The following is a 26,072-nucleotide window of genomic DNA, read 5'->3' as shown; positions in this document are numbered from 1 at the left end:
AGAGCGTTTTAGCATTTTTCAGCTCATTGTTTTGGTTTTGCTCCCTGTAACTTTATGGTTCACTCTCACCGCTCTCACTAACCTGGTTTCCTAAAATGCTCTGATTAACCCACTGTACACTGCCTGCATCCAGCTGGTGAACACAGTTAAGCTGCTAAAGAGTCCCGAGTTGGTGGAAACCGAGCTCAAAGGAAAGTGAATAATGGAAGAGAAAACACAAATTAATGCTAATGGAGCTCCGAGTCTTCTGAATGTGTAAATAGGCAACTGTTTGCAAGCGTGTTGGCCATATTGACTTTATAACGTAATATTAAGTTAATGTTGTGCTTTCAGCTTGGTCTGCTGCCCTCAAGTAGCCAAAACAAATGATTAAAGCTGCTTAAAGGAAAGTCAGAGTTAAGCCAAAGGTGCGCCTGTCCTGTGCTGTGACAGCCACAAATGCTCAACAGACCAATTCAAGAGTGCCACCTACAGATGCTCAACCCTACAAACCTGAAGAACACGCACAAGTTTTAAGCCATTTATTATCGTCGTATTCTGTTCCCTGTTACCACCTCCACCCTTTTGCAGTGCCCCATCTGTTTTGCTCAGCAGAGACGCTGGGCCTTCACACCCTCCATCTGCACGCACTGCACGTCCATCTTTCATCCCTCCAGACAGACACGCTGACAGATGAAACGCCGGCGGCAGCTCTCGCAACTGAAGGGCTACAACTATTTAGAGAAGGACGTTCACTTAAAGACCGTCCCGTGGCACACTGAGGTATTGTGCTGCACTGGACTGGAATCTCGCTCTGTGAGGTGACAGAGAGGTGTGGAAAAAAGTAAAAGGACGATTATACATTGATTTAACTTTTTTTAATGGCACCAATAACAGGATTACAATGGGAGAAAACAAAATTTTAACCTAAATGACAATAGACTGTACAGGATTGTCGATACAAAGATTATTCATAAAATTTCGTATATTCCGTCAGCACGTATAAATACAGTATCTTACAATGACATGAACATGGTATTTGCTACATAGCTTACATTACTATTATAACACAAAATCCACTCATGCACTATAATGCCCAATTATATGAAACAAACAAACGTTTTAATAAAAATAAATTAGAAACACGTTCTTTTTGAATCTTCAGACACATAAGCATTTGTTTTGTGGGCCAATGTGTTGCTAGAGCTACCGTCTGGTCCAAAGCATTCTCCTAAATTAAACAGTTACTATAATTTCAATGCTAATGTAATCCCATGTACATGCTAGTGGTAAGTGTACATATACACAGTCTATTGGCAGTCCTTTAGCTCTGACACAAAAAACTTGGGTTTGAAATGGGAAATAAGTGAAAAAAGGGAACTGATCTAACGATGGTTTTCACACAAGAAGCACCGATGAGGAAAATTTTACTGTTCAGGGTGACTTTGTCAACAGATGTTCCAAAACTAATAAAGGGGGCACTTGGAAACCTCGACCAAGACCAACATCACACTGCTTTATGATATGCAAATCTGGAAGCTCAGGCACTTTATATGTCTGGATATGTTTCCAAAGCTATTAGAATTTCACATTCGGTTATAAGAGAATAAGTTGCGTGATATGTGTTTGGGAGGAAAGTGTTACAGTTGTACCAGCTCTCCCATGAAACCACTGAGCGCTCCATGACGATGCGTTCTGCATGAAGTTTGAGCAGCTACATGTGTCGGCTAACCCAGGGGCTGTGAAGTGGAGTCATCGTATTTTACAGTTAGCTATGTTTTGTCACTATTTAACTTTACTACAATCTACTGGATTTTAGATGTATGGCATTTTTTTCCACCCCGGCCAAATGATTTATTTTGCAATGGTAACAAAAAGTGAAAAATCATTTGTGTGTCTGGACCGGGATTCAGAGCTGCTGCTCTGGGTTCTTCCTTTGAACAATGCTACAGTCTTCCACCAGTTTTTCCACAACCCTGCTGCCAAACAGACAAGTGAAACTTGCTTGGTGAAGGTAAAGAAGAACATGCCGGAGGGAGGGAAAAGTCTTAACATTCAGAAAGTGAAATAACTAATAGCTGCGGTCTGCAGGCTCCTGCTTCTTTTCAGGGCAAAGATAACATACCAATGAGTATTATCAAAATGGGAACATGGATATATTTGTTCATTTTCCAACTTGAGTTCTAAGATTCACGTTCAAGAATACATGCTGAAGAAAGAGCACATATGTAACCAAAGTTACCAGATGATTGCAATATATCACTTCCTGTCTCATGGTTGTTTAAACACAGTCCTGAAGAGGGTCTGCAGAGAGAAACATCGACATGATACGACGGCAATCAACTACACAGCAAGCCAGTTTCTGCATTTTTAATTCTTATGTTTAAACATCTCCGGACAAAGTCCCCCCACACAGCTGAGTGTGGGGGTGTAACCTCCAACAGATCAATATCTAAATCTTATCTTAGCATATCATTTTTTTTAAATAGTGGTCAGATTCATGAGCTCGCACACTGAAGATGGACACCTGAGAAAGAGTGAAGGAAAGTGTGTTGTACAGGAACTGGCTGTGAACTAAAGCTTTTGTTGGGGCAGGTTTCCAGTGAGGTTTGGGTCAATGTTAGTGACTTTATGAGGGTGCGGTGTGAGGAAACGTCCCAACACCTCCCAGGAGCTGTGAAAGCAAAATGCAATGATACAATCTGAGTTAAACTAACACTGGGTCTGCAGCTAGAGGCTTGTGTAACACCTACAAGGAGGACTGCCTCTGCACAGTCAGAGCGGCTCGTGGACCAGTCTGCCAACACTTATCAGAAACTGAGCTTATATTGGCTTTGAAAACAGCTAAATCGAGGATCATTTATATAGTGAACTAATTGCTTTACTCGGAACAGCTGCTGGTGACCTTTACAAATGAAAAGCCCCGAATTCCCACACAGGTGTTTTCAGTTAATGGGGCGGATTAGACCTCTAACAGATGAAGGCAGGAGAAGCCAGCCATCCATCCATCCATCCATCCATTTTCTATGCCGCGTATCCCTTTCGGGGTTGCGGGGGGTGCTGGAGCCTATCCCGGCTGTCAACGGGCAAGAGGCGGGGTACACCCTGGACCGGTCGCCAGTCGATCGCAGGGCACAAATACACAACCATTCACACTCACACTCACACCTAGGGGCAATCTTACAGTCACCAATTAACCTAATGAGTATGTTTTTGGTCTGTGGGAGGAAGCCGGAGTACCCGGAGAAAAACGGCAGCCATGTTGAGAATTACTTTTAAGTCAATCAAATGGTTAGTTTTCAGTTGTCCCACAGTAAAAGGTGCAACAAGACGAGATCAGAGTGAGGGAAATATTAATCAAGCGCACTTTGCATGTAATCCCACAGTTTCAAAATGAGGTCTAATCAGCCAAGAGGAGTGAAAACCCCTGTGGGGGAGTACCATGGGTGTGTGGCTTTCAAATGGCATTAACATGAGACCAAACTGTAACCTAAAAGAGAGAAAATGCCTAAAAACCCACATGTAAATGCATGTAAAACAAATTTGTAGATCTCATTGTTGAGAACATCTCTTAAAGCGGTCAATAAATTTTGTTGTAAATCTGCAGACGGGTGAATAACAACATAAAGAGCCAAATATTCCAGACTTGCATGAATGTCTCAAATTAATAGAATTCATTGCACTCAGAGCAGTTTATGAACTTGTAGCTCGTCAGTGGGGAGTGCGACCTTTCTGCAGGATATATGGCTCTAAATTTAAGTGACAAAAATTACAGATATTTGATTCACTTTTACCTTTTGTATCTAGAATGTCTTGACTGCAACATCATCCATTTTCATTGCTCTGAAGGTGAGAAGGCAGCCCCTCACCCAAAACCTTTCAACCTCAGATACAACCAACAGGTGAGATCCTCTGCTTTGTAAGAAACCATGGGTGGAGAAAGGAGCACATGCAAAACCTGTTCCACTACTTGAGCTCATGTTGTGAGAGTTTAAGATGAAGTTCCTCTCTTGTAAGGCCCCTGAATCTCATTTCAGATTAGGAAGAATCTGTGACATATCCAATTATCCAACAATGATCCACAAAATCTGGAAACAATTCTCCAAAGGCACCATTTCACACAGAGGCAGTGATGATCATCCCTTTATGCTGTTGGCTAAAGAGGCCGAACGAATGACATGAGGACAAGTGATATCCTTCATGCCTGTCTTGTAAAGTCTGCGAGCATCAATCAAAGCTGAAAAGGAGATGACGTGAAACAGGAAATGCAACCTCTCTCCAGGAAGTGAAGGGGCAGCAGATTTATGGAGGAGCTCCTTGGCTGTGGCAGAAATCACGCTGTAGCTGCTGCAAAGATCAGTCTACAAAGAACGATCCATGCTGTTTGAACTGCATCACCCAGTTTGACATCAGCCCCTTTTCACACAGTACCCAGCTAGCAGCTGAACCCGGCAGAAGCAAAAACCAGCAGCCGTCATCCTTGCAGAGGGCGTGGATACCGTGGGAGTTTGATTTGTGTTTTTTTATGGCTCAGTTGGGCTGACGCCTGAGATATACTCTGAAATTATGCTATTACATTACACACATGCTATATTGTTCTTTATAGATTATCCAGGATGAAGTAGCGTGCTAAATGCCATATAATCATATTCCACTATATACATGAGTAGCTAAAGTTGGAGGCTGTATTTCTGCTGTTACTGAGGAGGCTGTGGTTGCGTCCAACATACTTAAAGAACAGAGGCAGATAAATTGTTGGGTTGTTAATTTACCTTGAAGCTGCAGAGTTCTTTGTGGCTTCAAATAAGGCCTTTGAGCAAAAAAAAAAAAAAAAAAGATGTAAAAATCTACAGAGAAGATCTCATATAAAAAAGGCTTGAATAAAACATGTTTTGGGACTTTTCTCTCGTAGGTCTCACTGGATTCAGCTCCAGATTGGCTAAAAATAAGGATCTTTGTCTTCTTTACATTCTTCATTGTTTGTGTCTTGAAAAAGTCCGTGTTTGCACAATAATGTGGCTGCAGCAGAATGAGGAAGAGCTGTGCAATCCCATGTTTCTGTATATGAATCTGCATGGTCTCTTGAATGAAGCCTTCTTTGTTCTTTGCTCTGTCTATCTGCAGTTAGTGTGGACTGTTGTGAATACATCTGCATGCACAGGAACATGTTCATGTAGCAGTTGAATGTGAGACACCAACGCATGCTGCTAGCCTCGATGCTAACACTGGTAGTGAATATGCTGGTGCTGGTGTACTTTCCCGTCCACGTGTGAATGCGTGTGCGTGTGTATATCCGTGTAGATCTTCGGGTAGACCTTTGGAGCCAATCCAGCGCCTCCCTGAGCCAGGAGCAGCTGCTGATGGGCAATGTAGTCCTCATATGAAAGACAATCTTTATCCCCGTTGGCCTGTTGAGTAGGCAGCGCTGCGCAGGCTCGGTCACGATTGGCCGCAGGTAAGCGTTGGGCCGCAGGAAGGGCAGAGGATGAAGAGGAAGAAGAGCAGGTGCGTTTTGATTGGCAGAACCAGAGGAGGGCGGTGCCTAAGATGAAGGCAACACCTGCCGGTATTCCAATGATGACGGGCCAGGGGAGGCCTGGCGACGTTGCTGTGGGGACAGCGTTGGTTTGGGGCTTCAGATCTGCAAAGGAGTGAGAAATGAAGACATTAATGATGAAGACGATAAAATAACACGCTTGATTTGTTTGATGGGTCAAGCAGCATCCTGCTGGTGATGGCAACATGCTAGTTAGCTTAAGACACTGTTTAGCTGTTTCTTGTAAGCTAGCATGTCGCTGGCTGATGATACAAAGGTGAACGTGTTGTTGCTTGCTAAGGTGAGGTAGCTGAGGAGGACTGTTTGGTTTGTTTAGTAGCTCGAGCAGCATATGAGTTACCCAAACATGCTTTTAGCTGACTGGTGTTAGATAGCATGTTGCATAAAGAAGTGCATACTTTGCCAATCTACACTTTGCCTAAGTAGTAGTAGTTAGGAAGTGTATCTAATAAAGGCAATCATAATTAATCTACCATTTTCATGTAACTGGTATTAGCAGTAGCAACAGTAGCAAAAATGTATGCTCCTCTCTAGGACTGTTAACAGGAGAGATTACACATGACCATATGAAATTCTCTCTGTGTTCATGTTTCTCTCTCTTTCTTCCTCTGACCTGGTAGCACCGTCAGGTAGGCACTCCTGAAGCTGTAGCCCATAGTGTTGGCTCCCAGGCAGATGTACATGCCAGCATCCTCCTCCTTGGCTCTGGTTATCAGCAGCTTGTTGAGGTAGGATCCGTCAGGGCGTGACCAAACCTCCCCTGTAGGCAGCACCACAAAGCGATGGTCTCCAACCTTTGAATAAAGCACAAGTTTATGGACCAGTTCAGTCAAATATTACTAGTTAGCCATTATTTGCTTCAGGGAATTGTGATTACATGCAGAAGCGGTTTTGGCAATGTGTTCGTACCTCTATAGTGGAGTTAAATTTGTTCTCGTCACCAGGTTCAACTCTTTTAAGCCACTGAATAACCGGCTTGACGTCACTGCGGACTTTACACTGGAAAGATGTGGTTCCTCCGTAGTCCACGGTGGTGTTGACGGGGTGAGTGCCGGTCAGGATGGGCTTAGAGTTGGTACGCTCTGAAAACACCAGAGCCAGTATCAGTTAGTATCAGTTGAAAAAAAGTGAATATAAGAAATGGTTTGATTGTTGTGTTTTGTCAGCCGTAATCAGAATTAAAACAGCACAGAGAGGACGAAACATGCACTCTTTTATTCAGTGTATTTGAACTGAATGAGCGCACTGGCCCTGAGAAACCACAATGTGGTTTGCAAGCATTATTTACACAGTATCCTCTGTATTCAGCACCACATCCTCTCGCTCTGCTGAAGATATACAAACAGATCCCTTATCTTCAGCTCCTGCCTTTTCTATCTCAGTTTATACAGCAGAATAAACACACCTGCCAGAGACATTCAATAGTCTCCTTCTCGGTATCTGTTAATGCAATCTCACGAGAACATAACCTGAGAAAATTAGATTTCTGTTTACATCAGCCGGTTTTCTTTCCTCGATAGAATTTAACAGGCATCTTCAGTTTTACCTGTGTTACACGATTCATTCAAATTGGAGAGGACGAGTTTTCACTGGCTTTCAGGGGGGCTCGTGTGGAAAAGTTGAGATTTTTGTTTTTCTTCATAAACAGGTTTGAAGATTGTTGTTGTTGTCAGCGTGTCTGTAGTGCTGCAGAGAGGCCAGAGCACTATAAATGAAACTATTTAAACTTTAAATGTTTTAATGTAGTCACAGCACGTCCCATAGGAAGGGAGGGTAATGCTGAAGGCGGGGGGATTTAATGTGTCTCATCTCAAAATTACTTTAATGTTCAGGTATCTCTATTCATGGATTATTTATATGCTTTGTGAGAGCTTTCCTGGTTTTCTGCCATGGACTCCTATTTTGTGGTCTTCTTTCTAACAGCTGTGAATGACTGACAGCTGAGTGAACCTCTACCGATAGAGAAAATGTCACATTTGACATAAGCGAGCAGCGGTTTGATTTACTTCCTTTCTATTACTGTGTATGTGCAAGTGTCTCTCAGGAAAGACTACAGCTGTACTTTAATGTACAACAGATGTGGCGCGTAAAGCGAGAGGAGCTGGTCTGAGGCTCTCAACAGAGCCATCACATTCAGTAACATACTGTTCAGTGCACGCACACACACGCGCACACACATTTAACTCCACCAAACAGCTTGACATTAAATCATCGCAGCACCAAAACAGCTTTTGCAGCTTTCAAACACAAGCTAATGCTTCAAAAACCATTCACAACTCGTCATAACGCACATTCTGCTCTCACCAGTAAAACTAGACCCTTTTTAGACTAAAACTGCAGCTGGCTCACTTTCCAAAGTGAAAAACCTGCTCAGCATTCCTCACTCGCTTGACTGATGTTTACTGACAAGCCTGGTGGTGATCAATAAATGCCACTGATGTGAAAAGAGGCTTTTAAAAGTTATTTTAAGCTTCTATTATTGGTGCAACTCATTAGGCAGCACACTGGTGCGTGTGGGCGCCGCGGCTCGACTCTGCAACCAACCACAGCAGACTCATTAAATTAATTTCAGAAGGATTCAAATGTTTTAATTTGGACATTTAAATGTTGGTTGATACTCTTCCTGTTGTTCAAAATTGGGTAAATTCAAGTTGAATGAGACAAATTTTAGCAACATCCCTCAAGAAAACAGTCTTTTTCAACGTTAGGACTTTTAAATGATGTACAAGTGACTCTCTGACTGCAGGTTAATACTTTGATTGATCAAATTGTGTAAAAGAAACCTGCTGACGACTGAAAATCTTCACATCTTTCTCTCTCAAAACAATGTAAATCTGTACTCGGGCCCTTTCCAAACAGAGCAGTTTTATGAAAACAAAGCCTGATCATGGGCATCAGAGTCTTTGCCAGCAGATCACTTAAATAGTTGAAAAGGAAATTATGGTGTTTTTGATCATACGATCCTCTTCTTTTACATAATTGCTGTATTGTGAGTCAGAATGGAAACAAAACCCATTTCAAACCCTGTGATTTAGCCAGACAGGCCTCTGCACAACAATAATACAGAGAGCGTGTACAGCGTGGTGTATGTTATTGTTTGGGTGGGAGACGTTCCCTGCTGGTATATAACATATCACCATATCATGTACCAGCAGGAAGGACTCACACACACCACAATTACAAAAATGTGCTTTCTGATGTGTCACGGCATGAAATGACCACATGCAGCCATATTTTTACATGCATTAAAACTTTTACAGGCGCATTTTTATGATTCTGGATCTCTTAAAAGTAGAGCAGAAACAACTGATGAATGCATTACTCAGTTTTGATCAGTTAATTGTTTTTCATTATCAGGCACAAATGGCAGTTACAGTTGTGTTAGCTTTTCCCAGCAGCTTGAGTTGGAGGATTTGCTGCTTCTCTCCATTTTCTGTGTGTCAGTTAAATAACTTTGAGTTTTGGACTGTTGTTCGGACAAAACGAGCAATCTAACAACGTCACCTCGAACTCTAATAATTGAGAGATTAAGGAGTAAACTTTACAGCCCAACCTGAAAACTTCCCCTAAAGCTCCAACTCATGGCGTCAATAAAATAAGTCCAAGAAAGACTAAGAATTAGAGAGAGCTGATTCATACGTGTATCAAACGTCATGATTCAACATTTCAAATGTGGTCAGTAGTTAATATTGCTGTTGCATGACTTAAACATTACTCATGCGCTCATTACTTTTGGGGCTTCCCTTTAAAGTCTCTTTAGTTTCTCTTTAAGTCTCTTTAAAGTCTTTTAAAGTGAACATAACTCCAAACTGTTGCTGTGAAAAAGGACAATGCTGTACTGACAATAACCTCTTCAGTAGGAAAGCTCTCTACCTTATAGACTATGGAGGCATTTCAGTCCAGTGCTTAATAAATAAATAAATAAAAAAGTAAATAATGAACTTTACAGTGTAATCTAAAAAGTAATAATAGTAATGTACTTATTTCCTAGCCCTGTTTATACTAACACTACCACTTGTTTGGACACTTAAACTGGGCAGAAACAGCCTTAACCGATCAGATCTTTGCAAAGCATGGCGACTCACGTATGACTTCCACTTTGTAGGTGGCGTTGATCTCTCCCGCTCTGTTGGACACGTGGCAGGTGTACTTCCCGCTGTGCTCCGGCGTCAGGTTCTTCAGACTCAGAGTCCACCTCTTCTTCTTGCCTTCCTCTCCTCCCGCTCCGCCGTCCTCGTCCACCAGCGGCCGGCTGTCCTTCAGCCAGACGATGTCGGGCCGAGGGTTGCCGCTCGCTGTGCACTTAAGACGCACCGAGCTGCCCACTGGGCGAGCGATGACGCGCTTCCTCATCTTCGACGGCTGGGTGAAACGTGGACGTACTGCGAGGGGAGAGAAGGTGAAGCGGAGGATCGAACTATAATTAGAAAGAGAGCTAGAGCTGGAAAACAAGTGTGCTGCTCTCAGCTGCCTGAACAATATGGATGCTTGATGTAAAGTTCATGTAAAGAGATAAATAAGCAGAAGCTCCTTCTGCCTCTCGGTCAGCTACAGGTGGGAAAAAGACAGGCAGGAAAGGAAAGAACAGTTATTAGCAGAGATGAAGGGTTTAAAGAGCAGTTTTATATTTACAAGCAGTGTTCTGATTTTCAGACGAGTGGAAAGAGAACAGGCTGGGAAAGGCTGCTGAATTCATCAGAGAGTCTTAAATGTGACTTTTATAAGATGTCAAGAGCGAGAAAAGACACAGAAGAAGGTCCAGAAATGCTTTGAGCTGGTTTTTATTTGCTCCTCACGCCAGAACGTTTCGCTATTAGAGAAATATGAACATCATCAGCATTTTGAAGACACGTTGGCTTCATTGATTTTAAAGTTTTACTATATTTTTCTTTGTTTTGTGTTCTGAAATCTCAAGCTAACTTACTGTCCATCTGGATTCTTCTACCTTTTGAGAACGCAGCAGTCGATTAGGCAGCTGCTTAATACCAACTTTCCTTTAAGATAAGATCAAATCCACATTGTTTTGCTGTCTTTTTAAAAGAAGAGTTGATAAAAATACAAGCTACTGGTTGTTAATGATACAAAGGGAGTCCCTGGAGCTGTTTGCGAGTCTCTGTAATCACACAGATATTGTTTGCTTGACTGCATGAACTCTGTGTTGTTTCCTCGTTGCTCAATCTGACGTTTTATTGGCTGAACCCTTGTTTATGCACGAGGACATCTGCAGCAACTAATTAATTTTCTGCCCCACAAATATTCTGCACTGGTGCGTAACCTAACTACACACTATGAAATCAATTTCTTTGAAGTTAATAATAATCTGCATCTACACACAAGCGCATTCATGCCTGATGTGCAAAGACTTTCCTTGTTGCAACACACTGATGTGTGTTTCCACCAACTTTGTAAACAAGAAAGATGGAACTGGGAACAAATCGAATCATCTCCCTTACATTGAGGGAATTTTCAGGGCCTGAAGTGAGACTTGGTCTTTTTTTTTTTTTTTGCAGTGTTACGAGCGTCAGACAGGCTGAGGTCATCGCCACAGGCAGTGCCAAGAATTCCATGTTGTGCTGTAACAACATATGGCAGCATGCCTCTTGGTATATACAACCTAATTTGCTGTAATAAACCTAGCTGTTTTGTTTGAGGAAAAAAAATGTCTGAATCACTTCCTCTTCCCCTGACACAAGACTTACTCACATGTCCGGGAACCTTCACACACAAACGCACACCAGATTCTTTATTTTCCACTGATCCAGCACCTCTGACCACAGGTTTGTACACCTCTGCTGCTCTTAAAAAAGCCCCCCCCCCCCCCCCCGCAACCGCCCATGCATCCACGAGATCCCACCATAAAACCCAGAAACCTGCTAGACAGCTACAGTATGTCACATCACTGTAATTATGAATGAATGAACCTGTGCACATAAAAAAACAGTGACTAGACATCACACCAAACATCCATTCATTCATGCAAATCCTTTCTCACAAAGCATAAAATGGCCAGTTAACCTCATACACCTATTCAAACATCCCTCCATGGAGTGGCATGACTGACCCAACCTAACCCAAACCTGCGCATCTATTCATACACACACATCCCTCTTTTAAAAAAACCCACATCAATCAGTGAACAGTGAAAACAGATCAAAGAGGAAAAAAAACAATCCAGTAGGGAGGGAGGAGAGGAAATCAGTCACAGGAGCGCTTGATTTTACTGCCCTCATGTTCCAGCCACAGCAGATAGCCATCAACCGGGGCGATAAATCACCCTGAAACTACTGCAGTTGCGTCTCCTTCATTGGACACAGTTATTATTCTAGCTCTGGGTAAACAAACAGGGGGGAGAGTTATGTGACGGGTTTGCACGCTCAAATGTGGAGATTTCACTACGGCTGCGTTACTCAGCGGAATATAGTCCTCCGCTGACCGACAGGAAGCTGGGCAGGATGACAAAACAAACATACCCAAAAGGCTTTTAAGTCTCGCCTTTGTCCCCCCTCCCAAGTCTAAGAAAAGCTACTGGACTACAGCTGAACTGTAGTCTGATCAGAGTAGATCTACTAGAGTGGGGAAAGTAGAGCAGAGGAGTAGAAGACAATGATAAATGGTTTACTGTTTTGGCAGTGTCCTACTTTGATGATTACATAAATTAACTGGCTCAGCCTGAAATTAATTGAGAAAAAGAAAGAGAGATCCAAAGCAAAGTGCAGCTGAAGTGAATTGGATAAATGAGATGAGACTGAGCAAAATACAGTAAAGTGCAACTGAAATGAACTGATTTATATTGTCTAAGATGAACCAAACCAAACAGAAATTAAGGAGAAAACAGATGGAAAGAGAAAGAGTGAAGTTCAGATTGAGGTTAGCGCATACAGAGGACTGACAGATTGCTTCAAAACAGACGAATAAAAGTGGAGTGACGGCAGCGAAATGGAGAACAAAGAGAGGCAGAGATGGAGTGAAAACAATGAAAAAAAAAGCCAAGGTAAGAGAGCGGGCACGCTCAGAGGCAGAAAGAAAAACAGGGAGAGGAGGAGGAAGGGCGAACTGAGGAAGAGGTGACAGAGAGAGGGAAGAGGGGAGAAGGTGAGAGCCAGAGCGGGCGAAAGGGCAGGCTTGTTCTGGGTCTCAGGGGCCACTTCAGCGCCACACTTCACAGTGTAAAAATACTGCTGACCCTCCGACTGACCGCCTTTGATCAGACAGTGTGTGTGTGTGAGTGTGTGTGTGTGTGTGTGTGTGTGTGTGTGTGTGTGCGTGCGTGTGTGTGTGAGCGAGAGAGCCTTGTGATTTCCAACTTTAATTTAGAGGATTTTTTGCTAACCTTGGTCATTTTGAGCCAAAATGACTTGCTAGATTGCTAAATTGCTGGAGCCAGGAGGCAGTTAGCTTAGCTTAGCAAACTATTCCAAGCGTCTTTCCCAAAATGACAAAAAATCCCTTTTTTAAAACTGAAGGTTGAGTTTCCACAGTTATGCATAGTTGTTGAGGATTTATCAGTATAATTATCAATGAAATACGACCAGGATTAATGTGTTGAAAGGCTCATCAAACAGCAAAACACTGCATATTACTGCATCTGCAATACTGAGAGAGGAGATTTTACAACTCTGGAACATTATCACAGAGGAAATTTATTTTGTGTCGCAATGATCACAAGATAAAAACAGCTGAAATACATGTTACTTTATCTATTTGATTGTCCACCGCTGCTGGATGACGTCTCACTGCGGCTGAGCCAGGATCAGCTCTTCTGCCGGGCGCCTGCTGTCGCCGATCTGGCCCCATTCAAATAAATACGGGGCTAAAGTCGGTTTGAGTGCGGCCGCAGCTGAAGCGGCGAGTGTGTGCGTTTGGATGTGATCGAGCACGCAGAGCAAACAGACGAGGGGAAAGAACGGGTGCGAAAAAACAAAAGAGAGCGCTGCAAAGGAGCAAATGTTTGTTGACATTCAAGTGTGAATGTGCAAGGACGGTTATGGCGGAGAGAAAGAGAGGGAGCTGGATAAAAGGATAACTAAGAGCAAAGAAAGGAGGGTTCAGTTACATGACAGGAAGACCAGGGAGACTTAGGACAAGGGGGGAGGAAGGAATGCGTCGCACCAAATCACACCTCACACAAATAGACTGCTCTCCACTCTGTCAGAGCCAATTATCTGAGCAAACAGCCACCCTGATGTGTGCCTGTGTGCATGTGTGTGTCTGTGTGTGTGTGGGCGCACACTCTCACCTTCTCCCCTCTTGACAGCGTGAGCAACGTGTTTATTGCACATCCTGCTACTGTACTTTTTCAAATGTTAGGTCTGTCTAACGTGTCACGTCCAGGCTTCCGTCTCATCTTAAAATCTTTAAATACCAGCGGTGATGAGTTCAGGGAAGTTATGAGTGCTTACCCAGTTTCCCAGCCAGCTCTGGGGCACGATCAGCGTCACCGTTGGCCATCCCCGCTGCACCTCTTGAACCGGAGTCATCTGGTTAGAGAAAGACGAGACGCATCATGAGTGACCTGACAGCTTCTGAAGTAATAGTAATAATCTGTGCAAAGAGACCTGACGCTGTGTTCGGGTGTACTTGTTGGTGTTGAATGTCTTGATGAAATTGTGATTTCTACACCCACTTCATGCTCCTGTTAGAGTGCAATAAAAAAGCTGGCTAGATCTAGGTGCTACAAGCTAAAAAAAAAAAAAGTATCCATGAGGCCTCATGACTGTCTGCATGTTAGGAGGATTTTTTTCTGCTTTCTATCAGCATCTGTCAGCAGTTTTATAGGATGCAGCCGTTTCAGCATGGGGTCATGATGTATGATCGATTGTTCAATATCATAAATCACTCATGTATTGGCTTACTCTGCCAAACTGGATGCAGATGAAGAATCGCTGTCGTAAACGTTTTAAAACATTAAGACCTTGCAGTTAAAGACACACGTTTCTCGGTGGAAACAGAGGAATTAGAACATCATAGGTGGATCAGCGGTTTGAGAAGCGGGCTGATGACGGGGACTCCGGTGGGTCGATACCCCGAAGCGAAACTTATTTTCCATCCAGTCCCCTGCCCTCAACACCCCCACCATGCCAAATGACAAATAACATGATATCTCTGTCCATTAGTGTGACCGTGCCAGAGGCTTGCTGCATCTCACTGGTGATGAAAGCGGTAAAATTAATCCTACGAGTCCTGTAACATTCCTCTACCCATAACCCAAAAACTATTAGCTCCTGACTCACGAGAGAGTACAGTCATAAATGTGTGCCTTAAACATCTAAAAAAAAAAAAGACATGCCGCAACGAGCAAAATCTTTTTTTCACGTCCTCACTGTATGTGCCTGTGTCTTTAAATACAGTATCACATTGCTTTTACTCTCACGCTGGCGTATCGGTTTCCCTCCCTCGGCATGTCTTCCTACACTGATTATCAAAAAGATACAAACATCTGTCTGGACCTTCACGCTAGGAACCGCTTCAAGATGGAACCAATGTATCCGAGGGGCCCTTTAACAGGGAGGTGGGGAAGGCTGGTGCAGTGCAATATCAGCTCTGTCAAAATACATGAGGCGGGGGGCGTGCGCTTAACTTGGCCTGAACCTGAAACTTCAACCAAAACCTGTTGGCAGTTATGGAAAGAAAGAAAAGGGAATCAAACAGCCTGCAGGAAACAACTCTACATGAGAGTGCTGTGTGATTGTAAATGGATATGTTTATCGCGCGTGTTGGTACATATACGGATCTGTGTGAAGATTTTAAAAGACCACCTGAAAGCTCAGAGTGTTTAATGCAGCGCCAAATGTCTTTAAAGCATCACTATTTGGACGATGGAATGAAAGACGCATATGAAATGCAAATACGAGGCATGACCTGCATCCTCGGGCTGGTATTAATAGCATGCTGTTGGAGACCCTGTATGAGTGCGTTTGTGTGTATCTGAGTGACTGACATGAATTCCTGCATGGGTGTGTCAGTGCATGTGTGGGTGCGTGTGTTCTGACGTTATTTAACTAAGTGGTAACTTGAGGTGCTGGTATTCCCGTCGCACCTCGCTCCCCCATCCCTCCCTCTGACGCCCCCTTCAACCCTCCCTCCTGCCACATGCACGGCGTGTTCTGAGAAAGGGCAGCGCGTTTGAAGCCGGGCGGCACGGGGGTCTGATCTGAAGGGGGAACATGGTTTAGCACTCTTAACAGCTAGAAAACCCTCCCCCAGGCCTGGTGCGAGCCTGTAAACCTTACTTGGCAGACCTCCTACAGACCCACTCACAGAGGGGGGCTGGACCGCTTCCACTGTCTATACAGTGCAGCCACACAGCCGAAGTATCAAAGTATTCTCCAAATTCAAAACATATCTCTGTACAGCAGCTGTATATTGTGATACTGACGCAGAGACAAATCAGCTACAGAAAATGCATGCGTTTGGAGTAACAATATAAGCGATACAGACACTAATAGATTTCAGATAGAGGTAGCATAAAGAGCTATACAGTATGAAATGTTACATGTTCTCTGTCCTGGGACTCAGTGTCCATGCAGACAATGCATTCATTGTTGTTCTCCACTGTAGACATTTTGAAGTTCAGTCTACAGACCAGGTAGTGCCTGCCTGCTACATTTATGGACTAGAAGATTAGGAAGACTGTGCACCATCTTGTAATGTGCCTTTTTGTACTGCTGTCCTTGCCTGAGTGCGATATGTGGATGGGTTTTTGTGTGGGTATCTGACTGCCTTAGAAGATGAAATTCCTCTAAATTGGCTCACCTGTGTCTTTGCTACGGTGGCCAATAAGGGCAAACGTGCTGCAAAAGCCCAAACATTTCCATAAGGAGAAATGTGCTGCAGCTTCAGAAACACATGAAACGTGCTGCAAATGAAAATGAATTCTCCTTAGAAGTGAATGAGATAAAGATCCTCTGAAAGGTCCAAAAAAGGAAAAGTCAAGTTCGGTCTTTCATGATCTAACATCAAGCTGATTGACTTCCTGTAACTGAGCTGAGCAAGATGAAAGACTGCTACTTAATTAAAGCGTCAGTACACCAAAAATTTGTCATTGGTTGCTCTTATTGCAGGTGAAATAATAGTAAATACAACACAGGTCACATCAGCAGAGTGTCAGTCTCCTTCTTTGGAGCTCCAAAGACCTCAAACGCCTCACACACCTTAATGTAAGAGATCTGAAAATCACACTGCACTGTACCAAAATGTTCCTAGATTTTCTCACATGAAGATGAGCGATTACTGACATTTTAGGATGAAGCTGATGAGGCATCATAGGGGCGAACAGGGCATCAACATCAGATTATGACATTTAATCGAAATAATTGACTTTAAACTACCTTTTGACTGACTAGCTCAAAGAGGCCAACAGTGGAGACCAGGTTATTGATGTCAATGCAGAGTTTATGTCTGACTGTAAACACGTGATGTCGCACACATGATCAGCCGACTCCTCCATTTTATTACACTTTCATCCAATTCATTCTTCAGAGAGCAGGGAGAGCCAACCGAAGGCGAGTAAACAGATATATATTTATATATGTATGGCACGGTGAGTGAAACTGTAACAGAATCTCACATCTGTCAGAAGGTTAAACATCCAGCCCTCACAAACAGTTTCTGCCAGCAGAGTCCGTTTTACACCTTTCTTCAGCTCTGTTATACGAGTGCAGGTTGGGGGTAGACTTAATGTTTCACCGTTTGTTTCAAGTTGAACACACACAGAGCAGAGAACATATTCCCTCCCTACTTCAGCTGTTTTCAATAAACAAAAAGTTTCCTTGTGATCCCGTTCCACCTTCTAATGTTCGGCCAGATACTTTGGCTGGAGATTACAACAACTAATCCACACACGCTCACGCTCATATGGCCACATAAACACACACAGTCCTGCATAGGTGAGGGCACGTTGTATAAGCGAGCATATATGTACACAGTGTCAATAACTCTGATAGGCTCCCGAGCCAATCCTGTGGATCAGCATCTGTCTGGGCATATTTTAATGGATCCTTTATCTCAGGTGGGCTCAGCATTTACAGCCAAAGGCATGGATTCACAAGAGCAGTGTACAAAACATTCAGGTAAAAGTGAAACAAAGATTGTTTGTGAGGGGAGAAGCTTCACTCTCATACAAAACTATACATCATCTGTAGTTCCAACAAATACAACAGACATTTGTAAATCTTCTCTGTAGCTGATCGTGTTGCATCAGTTTCAGGGGTCGCATTCTCCCACTTAATCTTTCATTCATATCATGTCAATAATTTCAGCTAATGACCCTGGACCTTCAGCATTTGGATCGAGTAGCTTGTTAAAAATAAGGCGTGTCAGATTAAGCAGGTTACAGCTGTTATGTCAGCGTGTCAGATACACATTTCGTCATTTAGGTAACTTAAGCGAGCATTGCATCAGACCCAGTATTAAAGATCTGGATCAGGGCCGAACAATGCTTCATCCCGAGGAAACAAAATGAAACAGACGGATACACAAGACAGAAAAAAAAGCGTGGTTTCATGCAAAGAACTGAACTTAAAGCTTGTTAACATTGGAGAAACCATATCTGCATTACTCCTTTCATCATTTATGAGGTTTGTGCTCTTTTCTGATCTCTTAGTTTATTTATCTATCCCGTCTTTCTTTCTCTCCTCACACTTTCTACCTCTTTTCTTCTTTCTTTTCATTCCTCTCTCTTTTAATCTTCAGGGGGTAAATGGTTCAACAGTGTGCTACATTTCACACATTCACTGGCTAGGGGTACCCCCGTATGAGTGTGGGTGTGTATTGGGGGTGTATTTGTATAACCCCTTCTTGTATTTACACTTAGGTCTTTAGAGAGAAGGCAGCATTGGACACACTCAGAAATATGAGTCCCAACAGGCCAGTGTGTGTGTATGTGTGTGTGTGTGTGCCAGTGTTTTCCTAAAGGGTCATGTCCTTCCAGGTTTTAATATAGAGACACTGGATATGTGGCTAGAACCTCTGTGCGTGCATGTGTTAAAGCTGGGGTAGGCAGTATTTTTTGGCGTCACTGGGCAAAATTCAGTAATAACCCTTCAGCATATTGTAACTCAAGCGGTCTGAGAGAAAACTAGAGTTCTGCACCTCCGTTTGGCTCCCTTTTCAGGCTTCAGGAAGTCTACCCCGTGATGGGAGACTCTGGCCAGTCACATGTCACTTCAGAGAGAGGGCGTTTCCACTGGCTGCAGATGCGTGTGCACGTCCCTTCGGATGCTGAAAGCCTGATTCAATGGAGGAAAATCCTGCAGAAAATCCTGCAATTTGAGATAAATTTCCAACTCCTCCTTTGCCTACAGTGGCTAGTAGTACAAAACACACGTGAACCCGCCTCCATGTGGAGTGATGGGCACCTTATGTTCGATGGCATGGCACTCGAATCAACGAGAGGCAAAGAGGCATGGTGACAGACAGTGGGGAATAACCACAGTGTTAGACGGCGTCGCAGCTGCCTCTGAAGCCTGAGGCACTCAGCCCTGGAGTCGCAAGGCGCTGAGCGGGCGAGAGAGACTGGTTCTTGGCGAGGCTCACGCCATACACAGTGGGCCCTACAAGGCATGAGGTTTCACAGGGCAAACGACTCCTTTACTTGTGGGTTTGAGTGCAGAGTGATACGAGCCAGCAGAGAGAAGGCAGGTTTTGCCTGCTGCTGCTTTAAGGGATTTGCTTCTGGATAGAGACAGAGATGTTTCTGTGTCAGCACCTACTGACCGCTGGCTGTTGCAACATCAGGGCTAAAACCAGCCCAAAGTGTGTGTCTGACAAACCCAGTAAACCACCGTTAGTCCTCTAAAAACTGACCACGGTCAGAGTGTCAGGCTTCACACAGGCACGGCGCGCCTCACACTTCATCCAGACTTGATGTTTCTCCTCGTAATTCAGACAGGAGCGACCGCAATGGACAAGTTTTACACAACACTGGAAGAAGAGGCATTGTTCGGTGAGACCTGGGTCCCAGGAGGGTTTATTTCTGCTTCAGTAACAATAGTTTTGCTTTAAATATTGCAGGGGATTGCAGTTTTGACCAAAACTGAACTTTGACCCAACTGCATTGTATGTAAGTGACGACAAACACCATGAAATAGAGACTAAAAGTGCAATTTGGCTTTAATTTTAACTTGATTTCACAGCCTAAATAAGGTACTCTCTAGCAAGTTGTTGTTGTTGTTGACGTGCTCAACATGTTTTTGTGAATGGAGCTGTGCAAGCCACTGTGACTGAAAAGACAAAGAAAAGTGACCCAAACTTTTAAGTTTGAAAGATGTCTGAGGACTCTTAATCTGCTCAAGTGACCTCTGGTAGACACAATAACGCGCACCACAGAGATTCTTGGACTGCTCTTCACAGGATCAGATGATAAATGTTGTATCAGGCGTCACACAGATGAACTTCAGAACCTCATTCTTCAGTCGAGTTCTGGATCTGTCCTCCTCCAAAGCCGTCTACTGTAAGAACCAGCAGAATAAACACCATTCGTCCTTCAGCACTTTGTTGGCCTGTCAGTGCACTGACCCCCTACTAAAACACACACTGTCATTAAAAGCTCATCAGCTCCGCGATACTCTGGAAACAATGAAACCACATGTTATGTGGCTCTCTCTTATGTTATAAGCCTATTATTGCTGCTGTTGGAAAAACACGAGCGATTTGACATGTTCTGCACCGGAGGGGTTTTGTTTGTGGGTGAAGAAAGAGACATCCAGAGTCTCTCTCTCTCTCTCTCTCTCTCTCTCTCTCTCTCTCTCTCTCCCTCTCTCTCAGAGTATTACACACACTGCATTCTGACCCCACGTTCCACACATACTTTTCCCTCCAGCCGCAGTCATTTTAGGAGTATTTATTTGAATCTAGTTGCCACAAGTTGCAACATTACACACAGTGTCATTATAATAAATGGTTAGATCTGCATGCTGTGGCTCCAGACCCTGAATACAATACTGTGGATGCTCTGTGGAAACTTTCTGTCCGCAGCATGGGTCGCCTTTTGTATGTAATTAGCAGTAATCCTCCAAGGACAGGAGGTGTTTAATGTACTTGGGAACGAGCCAAACCAGCAAACTGTACGGTGTAAGAGAGACACTGATGTGGAAAATAAATCGTTTTAATGAAATAAAATAAATCAATTATTAACAGGTTTAATAGTTATAAAGCATCTTTCATTGAATCAGGCAGGAGTTCACGGTCATATTCAGTTTTTCTGGCTTTCAGTCGATGGACTTCGCTCAGAGGTCATGGAGGTGGATCTGTCTTCAGACCTTAAAGTCCTCCATCTCCATGACAACAGGCAAAATTTCGACCTGATGACTGAGTGATACAGCTGAACGCTCAGCTTTCTTAAACTATTATTTCCAGGGTCAAGAACGAACTCCTGTGCTGAAGGATGATGTTATTTTGGGCTGAAATGATTCGATGATTATTGATAAGGTGTCTGAGCGAATGAAATGGCAACAATTTCTTTCATTCATCGAGCAGAAATGTCAAAAAGTGGCTGATTTCAGCTGCTTTGCTGCTTCTCTCTGTTTCCTATCACTGCAATTTGCATATTTTTGGGGTTTTGGATTGTTGATTCTACTGAACAGCAGTCTGCAGGGCTTGGACTCTGGAAACTTGTGATCAGCATGTTTTTGACATTTTATTCACTAAATGATTAGTCAACTGAATTGAAACTGAAAGCTACTGATAACATTTTGTTTTCATAATATTTGATGCTTTGGGTCTTTCTGGAGCATTGTCAGATGAATCAGGAATGAAAATAATCAGTTGCAGCGCTAAAATTATTGTGATCTTAACTTGATTAGTTAAAGTCTTTCTCATCACTTACTGCTTAAAAGACATTTCATAAAATCCACCATCCATTGTTCTGACACATGGACCAGAGGAAAAAACCACAGTCTCCGTGCTAAAAGCTGTCAGATTCTCAGGAGAAAACAGCAAGATGTGCGCACACATGTACTCGTTTTCCACACGCACACGCGCGCACACGCACGCACGCGTCACTGTGATTTACGCTCTCGCCTGCGGAGAGGCTGTGTAGCCTTATGGAAATCATTATAACTTGTGCTGCTACACAGTCCTCCATTAACAGCGTGAGAGAGAGACATCGAAAAGGGGCTGCGACGGAGAAAGAGAGGGAGCGCAACGGGAACTGACCGACTTTTAGAGGAGGTCAAGAGGAGAGAGATGAAAAGACAGAGCTGGGGAGAAAGAGGCGACGGTGCAGAGAGAGATTTATTAAGTGTAACTGCAGAACAGACAATCATACACTAACAGTTAACGGCTACTCTCCATGAGCGACAACACTGGCTTACATGACAGATTAGCAGCTTGTGTGTGTGTGTGTGTGTGTGTGTGTGTGTGTGTGTGTGTGTGTGTGTGTGTGTGTGCGTGTGCAAGCCCAGAGTATTTAGTGGGCAGTGATCACGGCGGTGACGTGTGTTTGAGGTGATGACATTTCCTGCAGTTTGTTAAATTACTGAATCACACACACACACACACACACACACACACACACACACACACACACACACACACACACACACACACACACACACACACACACACACACACACACACACACAGAGCCACTTTCTAAACTTAAAAAAATCCTCATAAGGTAAAACATCTCCTGCTCTGAAACGTGTCTGGAACATTTAATCTCATCACCCCTCACCATCACACACATGCAGACACACGCACCAACACCTGACAGGGTTTTGTGCTCCAAACATTCAACCCCCTCCTCCCTCCCTTGGCCCCCTCGGACCGGGCCAAGACAACAACAAACTCTTTACGAGAGCAGTTTTACGAGGCTATTTACAAACGTGATTACACCTTGTGCCATTCTGGGCTCCGGCTCTCTGAAATATGATGAACACACGTCAACGTTCGGCTGGGAATTGCTTCCAGCTTTTCGACCTATTTAATACAAACCTATGTGTGTCAGCCAATCACACGCACACACATATAGACTTACTGACACAGACGCACGCACATTTGCGCAGAAACTATTTCATATAGCGATCTTGGTATGTGGTTGATTAACAAAGGTTTCTGACTGGCAAGAGTTTCAGAGTGAAGGCAGGTTTATAGGGGGTCAGGGTGCGTGCGTGTGTGTGTTATTACACGGTGCAGGTTTAAGTGAATAACTAAAGAAAGCAAGAATCCTCAGTTATGTGTAATGAGCTGCACGCTGACATCCAAAAATCTGACATTCAGGCTTTGTTACTGAAGGCTGGATAATACACAATAATCACTTCAATGTCTGAAGTCCTGCCTAAAATGTGCTTTTTAACAGGTTTTTTAGAGTGACGTGCCACTATGGCTGACAACTTCGATCAGTCGTGCTCGATCTGAGTAACCAGTTTCAGTTTTTCCAAAGTCCCCGAATCCAAAAAGGCTTTCCTCATCGATTCATATCAGTCCCTATACTTTTTTTTAGTGGAACAAAATGTGCAATGTTGAAGTCAGAATTGAATTAAGCTGCAGTGAGAGTAACTGTGAAGCTTTCTGCTTCAGAAACCAAGTTTGCTCCAAGCCCTAACAGCCGAGGCGGGATTGCATAAGAGGCGCGAAAGGTTTGAAGTCGTATTACAATGCGCTGCATCTTAGTTGTGCAGAAAAGTGCTTTGGATTATAGAGAAGAGTGAATGAAGTCTGAGTTTCACTGACATGGATTAACTTGGTTTTTGAATCATTGCGTGATTCACACAAACAGACCAAAACCAAAGAGGATCAAATCTACAGCAGATCATCCACAGCTACACATACATCCTTCCATTTATCCAAGGCAGCGTTAAGCAAGGTAGCCCAGGTGATCCCTCTCCTCAGCAACATTTTCCAGCTCCTTCTGGGGGATCCCGAAGTATTCCCATGCCCCCTGCCTTTACCTGCTGCCCAGCAGGTGGTGCACCCGGCACCGGTGCCTATCTGTCCGGGGCCCACAGGGCATCAGTCAAAACTAAAAAGTCGATCACAAACACACAGCACACATCGACCTGGACACTCCTTCTCCCCAGGATTCTTAAATGAAGGATGTGACTTCACCAACAGCTAAAAATAATCCAGCTCTAAATATCATGTTTTTATTGAGCCAACGACCTTGATTGTTAAAATGCTGCCAAGTCAAACAATACTCACTGACTTCTTCTCTTTCTCAATCACAAAGTGGAACCACCTCATGCTTTCATTACAGAACGCCTCAAAGGGCGGCACACAGAGAAACACGCCTGGTCATCAATGCGAAGAGCTGACCTCTCAGAGCTACGAGCCATTCCTCCAGCAGCGTTATCGCTGCTTTTGTAACCCTGTGACCAGCCGGTCCGGCTGTGCAACTTCTGCTTATGTCTGCAGCGAAAACCGGCCGTGTATATTCTTGAGTTAGATCGGAGATGTTGAACATTTCGGGCTTATCTAAGCCACGATCCCCCGCTCTCCACCTTCTCCGTCTGTGTTCTCCGCCTGCAGAAGTAAACACTGAGTGTGTGAGTTTCTACAGTGAGGTGAAACAGAGCTCTGTTTCTCCTGCAGACTAAACAAAAACAGTTTTAGGGGAAACCTTTTGTACGCCAGCATCACGTTAGAGAAAGAACAAGAGAAATAAAGAGTGAAGGTGCATGCATCTGTGAGTGTGTGTGTGTCTAACCCTAAGCAGAGCTCTGTATTTCCTGAAGCCGAGCGGACCGCAGTTTGATCTCGTGCCATGAACGGGCTCAACACACTAATTACAGCCACCTGTGTTTGTGTGTGTGTGTATACAGTATGTGTGTGTGTGAGGTATGGGTAGCTCCACGAAGGAGGAGGCTGACTGTATGGTCTCGAAAAAAGCGCCCTGCTGTTTCCACTCGGTCCACATACTCACATTCAGAGGGAAAAATAATGTAGCATCATGCTTTGAGGAGCCTTGAGGTGCTGAGTGCACTCCTGGGTTAACCTTCAGCGTGCGTGCATGTGTGTGTGTGTGTGTGTGTGTGTGTGTGTGTGTGTGTGTGTGTGTGTGTGTGTCAGGCATGTTGCATTCATTCTGGCCTTGGACAGATAACCAGGCAGCAGCACGTCTGAGTCTGTCTGTCCAGCTGTCAGTCACTAAGTAGAATCAGGGACACACCGGAGGACATTTTAAGCCTAAACACACACGAATAACCCAAATCTACTGGGCCCCTTTTTAAGGTATGAGAATAGAGAAGATCAGATTCCATGTGATTCATGTTGTTCACGCTGTCCTGAAAAAAAAAAAGTTACATATGAGTAAAAAATAAAAAAAAAAAAGAAATTGGGCCACTTGTGTCTGCAGTCTGAGACAGATTGGGCCAATTGCTTCATTGATCCATCAAACCTCTGACATGGTGCTCACCACAAATTGCTTGCTCTGAAGCTATGCTTTCCATGTGTGCGACAAGGTCTGATGACGCATGCTTTCACCTTTCCAGTGTGCGAGAGACAAACTGTCTCGTTCCAGGAAAAGCAACTGGTATAATAAAATGAAATAGACAGAAGTGATGATCAAGTCCTGGACCAGAATGAGAGAAGAGTGCGAGGCTGAAGATGGACAGAGCGACCGGGAAGCTACAAACCAAACGCACACGATGTCTTTGCAGATAAAACAGGTGGTTTTATGGCAAAAGCAGTAAATACTAATATGATAACAGCTCAGAACATCTGGTGTTCTTGTGTTCCACTCTTCAAAAACGTAACTGTGAAATGAAAGAGTACAACTGGCTTCAAATTAAGGTCAGGCAGTCGTCGAAGTGTTGAATATCTCACGCACACACACACACACAAAAAAAAAAGCCATTGAGAACAGCAAAGCCCCTAAAGTTCCCAGTTCCTCTTGACTAAATCCCCAATAAGCTAACGCTTCCAGGTAACTAATTTAAGCCAGGGAGCAGAGTTTTGGCTAAAACCGCTAGCAGTAAAATGCTGTTCCAGGAAGTAAAATCTACCACCCCTACAGGCTGAAAATAGTTCCAGGCCCCTCAGCACTGCAGCTTTTATAGATCCACCGTACAGCTGTATTATATTGTACCGCTCTCTCCCTTCCCACCCGAACCTTTTCTGTTAATTCACATTATATGTTGCGGTGTCTAGCTCGTGCTCTTGTCCTCACTGACGAAGTGGATAAACTCACACTTCTGTGTCTTTCAGTCAACTTAAAATCTGTCACATCGATGGAAGAAACGCCTCAGATTAGAGAAAAAACAACAGAAGTGATCAATACATGATTGTTGAATTATCAATGAGACAAGGACAAGTATCTGTGACCTCGTTCACATGTGATTGCATACACTGATATTTTATCTGAATAATGCAATGAAGGGACTCGTGACGCTGTTAACTTACTGCAAGGCAAACTGTACCATCTATACTAATTATTACATTGGACTGTCAATCTTTCACTGGTGCAAGGGTGAAGGTTTGGTTTCAGCAGACAGGACACAGTAAGGAAACTCTTCTCTTCTTCATGGTGGCTGCGCAGTTCACTTTTGTTCATACTTCAGGCGCGTCTTGCAGTTGGTGGTCTACGTCTGCAGATGTGCTC

At 43.7% G+C, this 26,072-nt stretch overlaps 1 protein-coding gene across 1 annotated transcript in view; it reads right to left on the bottom strand.

Moving 5' to 3' along the window:
* Positions 1 to 3,242: 3,242 nt before the first annotated feature.
* Positions 3,243 to 26,072, bottom strand: part of fgfrl1a (fibroblast growth factor receptor like 1a) — a 63,014-nt gene continuing 40,184 nt past the window's right edge. Inside the window, exons 3-7 of the mRNA XM_070962655.1 lie at positions 13,936 to 14,013; positions 9,622 to 9,918; positions 6,446 to 6,618; positions 6,150 to 6,330; positions 3,243 to 5,620 (exon numbers count right to left, since the gene is read on the bottom strand). Of these exons, the coding sequence (XP_070818756.1) occupies positions 5,199 to 5,620; positions 6,150 to 6,330; positions 6,446 to 6,618; positions 9,622 to 9,918; positions 13,936 to 14,013 (1,151 nt within the window). The 3' untranslated portion in view covers positions 3,243 to 5,198. The remainder of the gene's footprint in view (positions 5,621 to 6,149; positions 6,331 to 6,445; positions 6,619 to 9,621; positions 9,919 to 13,935; positions 14,014 to 26,072) is intronic.

This window comes from Chaetodon trifascialis, chromosome 5, assembly GCF_039877785.1.
Source record: "Chaetodon trifascialis isolate fChaTrf1 chromosome 5, fChaTrf1.hap1, whole genome shotgun sequence".
In the NCBI taxonomy this organism is placed as follows: Eukaryota; Metazoa; Chordata; class Actinopteri; order Chaetodontiformes; family Chaetodontidae; genus Chaetodon; species Chaetodon trifascialis.
This window is presented reverse-complemented; position numbering and strand designations above follow the sequence as displayed.